This window comes from Pundamilia nyererei, unplaced genomic scaffold (assembly GCF_000239375.1).
Source record: "Pundamilia nyererei isolate P.nyererei 1_Seehausen unplaced genomic scaffold, PunNye1.0 scaffold00001, whole genome shotgun sequence".
Classification (NCBI taxonomy): domain Eukaryota; kingdom Metazoa; phylum Chordata; class Actinopteri; order Cichliformes; family Cichlidae; genus Pundamilia; species Pundamilia nyererei.
Genome location: NW_005187402.1, coordinates 4,884,197 through 4,891,883, shown reverse-complemented (window position 1 = coordinate 4,891,883; position 7,687 = coordinate 4,884,197). Strand labels below are relative to the sequence as shown.

The 7,687-nt window shown below is 46.1% G+C and overlaps 2 protein-coding genes across 5 annotated transcripts in view; one reads left to right on the top strand and one right to left on the bottom strand.

Moving 5' to 3' along the window:
• Positions 1–6: 6 nt before the first annotated feature.
• The window catches only part of tent5d (terminal nucleotidyltransferase 5D), a 7,933-nt gene continuing 252 nt past the window's right edge, over positions 7–7,687 (bottom strand). The window contains exons 1-4 of one of the 3 annotated variants that reach the window (XM_005719522.1): positions 7,072–7,293; positions 6,521–6,992; positions 3,925–4,239; positions 7–3,665 (exon numbers count right to left, since the gene is read on the bottom strand). In XM_005719522.1, coding sequence (XP_005719579.1) covers positions 375–3,665; positions 3,925–4,239; positions 6,521–6,535 — 3,621 coding nt within the window. In that variant the 5' untranslated portion in view covers positions 6,536–6,992; positions 7,072–7,293 and the 3' untranslated portion in view covers positions 7–374. Of the gene's footprint in view, positions 3,666–3,924; positions 4,240–6,520; positions 7,294–7,687 lie in introns of those variants that run through there. The other 2 variants (XM_005719523.2, XM_005719521.1) reach the window with 2 other exon arrangements.
• Positions 7,359–7,687, top strand: part of LOC102205000 (charged multivesicular body protein 1b-1-like) — a 7,037-nt gene continuing 6,708 nt past the window's right edge. For both annotated transcript variants that reach the window (XM_013908844.1, XM_013908840.1), the window contains exon 1: positions 7,359–7,641. The gene's annotated coding sequence lies outside the window, so the exon portion shown is untranslated. The remainder of the gene's footprint in view (positions 7,642–7,687) is intronic.

Below are 7,687 nucleotides of genomic sequence, written 5' to 3'. Positions count from 1 at the left end.
TGTGTGTGTGTGTGTGTGTGTGTGTGTGTGTGAGAGAGAGAGAGAATGTCCACAGCACATTTGGTTTCCCAGGGAGACCAAAGGCCTATGACTCATGTGGTGCATACAGCATTTTCTGGAATTTTTAACAATATCGGAAGAATTAGTATTTTCCACAAAGCCCAAATAATTACATATAATCATGTTAGAACCTTACAGAGTACTTGGGGAGTTTAGTGTAAAAACCCACTCAATCCCACCCCCATAGGTCTATTATAGACCAAACAGTTTATCCCTGGATTATATTTCTATTCTCAAGCTTTTTCTTTGGAGCATGCACCATCCCCTAGCTCAATTGTGTATTTTGTGTAATGACATGTGTATCCATGCATGTTTTACACAAGTCCAGTTTGCGGGTGCAGGTGTAAAGGGTAAGGTTGGTACAGCAGAGCTGATCCCCCTTGGGGTATGTAGTAGCTGCAGTAGCTGGGTTCTGCTAGATAGGGGGCAGTGTGCTCAGCAAGGTACGGGGCAGGCTGGTAGAAGCACGTCACATGGTCTGTGTTGGGTATTATGTTCTGCTCTCCCAGAACCTTCAGTGCCAGCACTGTGATCATATTCAGTGTTTGACGCCTTTCGTGTCCCATCAGACACACTGTGCTGTCATCTACCACACGACGCAACGTCATCAAGTACTGGTACTTGCTTCTCTCCTCGCCGATAAAATGGTTCTTCAAGTAGGACAGGATCTTTCGCTGTTGTTCCTGCACGTCAGGGAAATCAATAAAAAAGCGTGAGCACATGTAGCGCTCCAGTGTCTTTATCTGAGTCTCGCTGGCTGGTCGGTAGTCTCGCACCAACAGGTTGCTGTATTTCAACAAGCCACCACCTCGAATCTCTTCGGGGTTCCTGGTAGCAATCAGGCGGTAGCGCAGGTGGTCCATGGCTGCCTCAAAGTCACCATACATGCTCTCTGCCAGGACCTCGACAGCAGGGACTGAGTCAGATGCCTGAGGAGAGTCACACTGTTCAGAAGTGTCTGTGGTTACCTCAGGGGCCTCTTTGTTCTCAGGCACAGAGTTGGCTGCCTCAGTGGCTTCTGGAGAGGCAGATTCCCCGGGGCATTCAGACTGAGAGTGAGGCAGAACATGTGAGGTGGAACTTGGGATAGTGATTGGAAAAGAGACAGGCTCAGTAACCTGAGGCAAAGATGAGATATATTCATGTTCTTTTTTAACCTCCAACTGTAAGAGAGGAACTCCCGGCTGAGGGGAAGACTCTTTAATCTGTTCATCACTGTCCGTGTTTAGTATCAAAGGCTCCATGTCTGAAGATACCTGAGGTACAAGGTCCTCCGACTCCACCGGTGGAGTGAGGCAGAGGAGGGGAGGGCTCAGGCAGGGGGAAGGGGGTGTGAGACAGAGCGGTGTAGGGCTCAAGCTGAGCATTGGAGGGGTGAGGTAAGGAGGCGAGCTGAGGCAGGATGAGGTAGGGCTGAAGCTTAGGGTTGGAGAGCTAAAGCTAGTAGCAGGGCTGACAGTGCTTAGCATCGGAGACGAGAGGCAGTGAGATGGAGGGGTCAGGCATGGGGGAGGGCTGAGGATGGGGGGCGGGGGAGTTAGGCAAGGAGGGGACAGACTAACTACTGGAGGGGTGAGACAGGACACAGGAGGTGTAACACAGTGGACAGGAGAAGCTGGACTGAAGGCGGACCCTTGCGGGCTGTCACTTGGTTGATTCACAGCCATCTTTTTGGTCTCTTGTTCTGTTCTGGAACTAGAAGGATCTGACTGTGAAACTAACATGTCTGCTGAGTCAAGGGGCTCTACTTGTTTGGCAGTTTCTGTAGGGGAGGACTGACTGGGCTCACTGAAATCCACATGTGTAGTTGGTGTTTCAGTAGGGCTCTGAGTAGCCGTTTCACCTGGGTCTTCTGTGGCTAACTGAGAAACCGGTGGGTCTTGAGGTAAAGCAGACATGGAATTCAGAGTAGAGGTGGAGATTATATCAAGGGCTGGATCCGGAGCTGGGCTAAAGTTAAGATCTGAAGCTAGGTTACTGGAAGGACTAGGTTCAGAATTAGTCTTAAAAGGAATGGTGCTTGTTGGGGTAGCTGTAGAGTTTGAACTGGAAGCAGTTGGCTCTGTGTTAAAGGCTATCTCGGGGCTCGCGTGAGGGTTTGACTCCAGGCAGGGCACAGAAACGAGTAACTCGTTTTCGGGGAGTGAGCTGGGGTTAGGACTGGGGGTGACCTTTCTGCACATCCTCCGAGGGGGTTTGGGGGATGAGTGTTTGAGCACCACCATGTGAGATAGTCTCTCTGAGGCCTTACAAGGGGGAGCAGAGGAGGTCTTTTTGTCAGAAGAAAGGCTAGGTGGTGGAAGTAAAATATCCTGAGTATCTGGAGGGTTAGCGGCATCAAGTGTGTTAGGTGTTTTTTCTGAGTTTTCTGTTTGTTGTGTGTTGTCAATCTCCAGCAAATCCTGTGCGTCAGGAAGCTGTGTGCTGCAAAGTGTGAGAGCGGAAGAGGAGGAGCAGGAACAATCAATACCCTGTGTGTTCTCTGTGATTTCACATATTTCTGTGTCAGTTTTCCTCTCTTCTTCTATTTCTTCCTCTGTTTCTGCATTTTGTTCATCTGCTAACTTGTGTGAGGATGTACTAGTGTGTAGAGCTGGCACATGTTGTGTTTTATCTTCCTCACTGCTGCTTTCATACTCTCCGAAAGACTTAGATATGTTTGTTTTATCAGATTGCTCTGTACTGCGAGGGCTTTCTCTAAGGTTCAGACACTCTCCCTGGGTTTCGTTTGAGGTTTTTGGCATCTCAGACTGTCCCATCTGCTCTGCTAGTTCTTTCTGTTCATCAGGGGGTTTTGTGTGGTTAGCAAGTTCTTTCTGGACAGAGAGTTCTCCGTGGTTTGAATGTGCTGGTGGTAAGTCGTCACAGGGCTTCGCTTGCTTTAACTGTTCTACCTTTGTTGAGCCTTTAGTCTTTTCCAAGAGCTCTGGCTCATGTTCAATCTGAGCTGGTGGTTCAGCTTCCTCAGGGGCTTGTTTCTTTTCTGACAAAGATGTCTGGCCTGTCTGGTTTAAGTTTTCTCCGTGCTCTGACACTTCCTTCAACCCTTCAGGTATTTTCTCTTTGCTGTCTTTCTCCAGTGCTGTGTGTTTTGTCTGGTTTGAATGTACAGTTTGTTGCGAGAATTCGGTCTGAGAATTGTTTTCCTGCACCTCATCTCTCTGTTTTATCTGGCTGTTTTGAGCACCTTCTTCACCGAAAATGTCTCTGTCTGTGGGCTTTTCTGTTTCTGGCGCAGCTGTTTGATTCAGCAGGGAAGGAGAGTATTTATTCTGATTCTCTGCGGGCTGGTCCTTAACTTCAACCTTATTCATTTTGCGCTGCGAGTCCTTCTGCATGTAAGACTCTAGAAGACGATCCAGAATGATCTGGAAGGAGTCTACGCTGAACTCAAATTGGCGCCTGAGCGCACTCACAAATTTGAGCTCCAGGTTTTTGCCACTGTTGTTTGAGAGGGAGATGAGGCTCCAGCGGTCATGTTCGTTGAAGACTTTTACCATTTTCTGGACATAGGCCTCTTTCATTGTGGCGTTGCTGATCCGTTCCCTGTTGACTGCAGCAGGCAGAAAGTCCAGCAAGCAGCCCAGCACTGACTCTTTGATCACCTGGGAGGGCAAAAAGTTAACAGCATGACAGCTACAACTAATCACAACGATCTACTGAAATAAAAATCATTGCTGTGGTTTAGGTTTTGGTATAATCTAGTTAAAACAAGCATGATCGATTCAGCTACAAATTAATTATGGTTAGGATTACAATATCATGTTTAACAGAACCCCAGTAAAAATCATTTGCAACCCCTACATGGCTTATTCAATGCTGTCAGCGCAGGTAACTGGTGTCTAAACGCTACAGTAATCTCACCTGGAACTCCTCTTGAGTGGGCAACTCCACTCCAAAGATGATGTCCAAGTCCTTGTAGCTTGTTCCGTTGTCTCGGACAAGGACGTGGCTGGCCGTGGAGCCGTTCAGACGAACATCTCTAACTGTGATTCCCTGCTTCTGCAGCCTGGCTCGCACGGCAATGATGATGTCACGAGGACGCAGCTCCAGCGTGGGAAAATTCCCACGGCCGTGGATTGGAACCACCTCTGAAAGAACCTGATGGAGAACCTCCACCTGCTCAGCGTTCAGGCTGTGAAATCGCTGACTGGATTTCTTTTCAGACATGCTGCTGCCCTGAAGGGAGGGATGACAATGAGAGTTTATTACAGCTCCTCAATGAAATATGCTGTGTGTTTCTCTCTCTCTCTCTCTCTCACACACACACACACACACACACTCAGTATCACTCATATGCACACTCTCTGCCAGTCTGCTGTCTGCAAGTCACAGCTTGGCTGACAGCTTTTCCACAATGCTAATGTAACTGCTGTGTTGACAAGCTGACACATGGAGCAAACCACGCAGATGTGCTTTGCATAAATACTCTTCAACTGTTCACCCAGGTCACAGCAAATTATGGGGAAGTGGTCGAGTTACAAAAAGAGTCTGAAATGCTTTACAGTATTTACTACTCATGACTTACAACGTGTTAATTAGTCACTTTATTTACACTCCATCTATTAATTGCTGGCTCAGGATTTAATGTAATTCCTTTAACTCAAAATATAACATTTACTTAGCCTTTGTATAAGATAATAATAAAAGATAATAAAATGCAACCTTTGTTTATTATTTTCACCGGACAAGAAAGGGTTAAGTTGAATGAGTCATCACCAGCAGACTGCATTAATCACACCAACGTCACTAATTAAAGACACACATCTGTTTTTGTGGCCGTGTGTGCAGCACATGATGCGTGCATATTACAATCAATAACTCCATCCATTTGTGGGACTGCATGTTAAATGTATAAAAAAAAATTTTCAACCCAAATTGAAACAAAGAGAAATTAAATAAGAGCTAATTATGCTGTTTGGCATTTAACATGTGGAGTCCTCCTGGCACTTACACACTCAGCCTCTGCATCCAGACTCCATTAATAAATCTCTAAAGAGTCAAAATATTTTCAATAAGCTGCACAATATCTTTATTTGCCTAACCAAGTCAGTCTGAAGAGTCTCTGTTAAGTGACTGAGTGTGCGATTGTGAGCGCCTGTCAAAGTGTTTCGGCGAGTGAGTGCTCGTGTTTGCAACTGTGGTTCATAGCAGCCCATTATGATCTATTGTTTGCTTTAATCAATAGTTGTCACTCAGTGCTACAGCTGAATGCAGCTGATTGCTATGATTTGTCAATACTAGCAGGCTAAACAGTGGGATAATAATGAGCAGTAATCGGATGCTTTCTGGTATCATTTAGTCAGACACCAGAGGGTTATAGTCTGTAACAACCACAAACAAAATCTATAATGGGGGCGTCTTAGAAAGCTTTGCATGCATTTCAACAAACACTAAATCAGCGTAAGTGCAGATCGTACATAAAGCTACAGAAGTACAGAAGTTGCTGTTTTTTGAAGAACTGCTTACCAGGATGAAAAGAAGTTGAGTCTTAGAGCACAGAGCTCCTAAATAGCTTTTGTGGATGAGACATCGGCTCACGTGTCCCACTTTAACCAGGCAAACTTCACATCGCAAAATTATCATACATCCAGAGCTGATACAAACACCTCCCGATGTTTACACTTATCACACGCACAGCGACACAATATGTTGACGAGGCACTGCAGGAGCGTTTTTCCAACTGGCCCCTTGTATTTCCCCCACAACCCCCCTCCCCCTTTCTCACTCTCCTGCAAACTTGCAGCCTGAGTGACTCATCCAGGCGTATCGGCTCAGCTCACACATAATCTATAGCCACTGAAAACCCAACAAATCTGAGAAGCTCATACACACTGGGCTACATGTACAAACAAACAATAAGGCTCTGTAAACTCAGGTGAATGTCTTGGGTATAAAATCTGTCAGGTAGCACACAGGAGGGAGAGTTAGTCCTGTGGTTAGAATACTCTAAATATATGTCCTTTATATATACCTATATATAGATAGACAGACAGACAGACAGACAGACAGACACACACACACACACACACATACATACATACATATATGTTATTTGCATGCAAGTCCTTGATTTTTACTTTTATCCCCTTGAAATATTATAAACATATGAATACTGAAGTGGAAGACAACTCAGTAGGCTACTTACTGAGCTTATAACACAATATTTACTGAGAAGAAAGCCTGTATTTTTAAATGCAGTGCTTGAGTTCACCAGTACATTGCTAAAATAAAGAAATAAATAAGAAATAAAAATACAGCTATTAATTTTTCCCATAAAAGTTAACACCTGTTGGGTGTTATAGTTCACCACTTGTACAGTTTCACAGTCCTGTGGCAAGTGGAGGCAATTAAGCGCAATGAAGTGCCTGCCAGGGTAAAGGGCAGCACTCGTGAGAATTAAAAACTTAAAAACGGGATTAAAAGAAAAAAAAAACTTCACAGAGCTGAGTGTTCTTACCTGTTGCTGAGGCATCTGAGGGAGCGAGCGGCTCCTGACTTGTCAGCGGGATGAAACAGCGGGTATCCACCGAGCTACAGGTCCGGAGAGTTCGTGTTTTCTACTGGCTTTGTTTTTTCTTTTGAAGTCCCTGCCCGCTCCGTTTAGACTCGATGCTGACGCGGCTGGGTCCCTTATAAGGCATGCGTTGCCAGAATCTGCGCGCGAGTTCATTCGGGCGCTGTCCGGGAGGCGCGTGGTGCTGAAATGAAGAATGAAACGAGTCCTCGCGCTCTTGTTTCTCCTTCGGCAGCCTGGAGCGTAACGCAGTTTCCATAGCGACCTGCCGTCATTCAGTTATGACTGGGGAGTGCGCGTGCACGCGCGCGCGGATGAGTGCGCGTGTAGCAGTCTTCTCACAACAATGGTGGAGTTGTGGTGGTAAAGAGGGCGTTAACAAGTGTCAGGGATAATTCGAGTGTTCGTGCCAGGCCTGCATTAAGAAGAATAAAAGTTTACAGGACGAACTAATCACAGCCGTGCAACCTGTGCGTGTACCAACAAATCCTCACTTTATTATGTGGCCTTTCTGTGTGTTTGACGTGTCAGCGCTGAACTCAACTGCTACCACATCACCTCAGTATTACACCGTGGCTGAGGTTGAGGCCATAAATGTCGGGACATATGGTTTTGGGGGGACATTTTCTCAACCGCTTCTCATCACGAAAACATCATTATATCTAATGCTGTGTCCACACAAAGTGTCAGCAGATACAGTATGAGTCATCCATGCAGCTCCCTCCCCCTAACCCAGCCTTAACCCCCCCCTCCCCAAACCCGAGCCTTCTTTGGCTGGCCGATGCACGCACACACTGGAACACTTTCTCTATCTGGACAATTACAGCCAATAATCCTTCTCCCCCCTTCATACTGCAAATTCGTGCTCCATCCCTTAAAAACCTACTTGCACAAATCCCCGCGCGTGTTCCCTTGCCGTGTTAGCTCACACAGCCATTCTTTCCGCGGAACTCTATAAACAAGCAGTTGCAGATGTTACCTAGTTACGTGTTAATGCATCCGCTATAAAGTGGAAGGATATGCGTGAAAGCGTTAAGTCAAACACGGCTGGCTCTGTGGAAAAGGTCAATTTACTCCTTCTCTCTCTCTCTCTCTCTCTCTCTCTCTCTC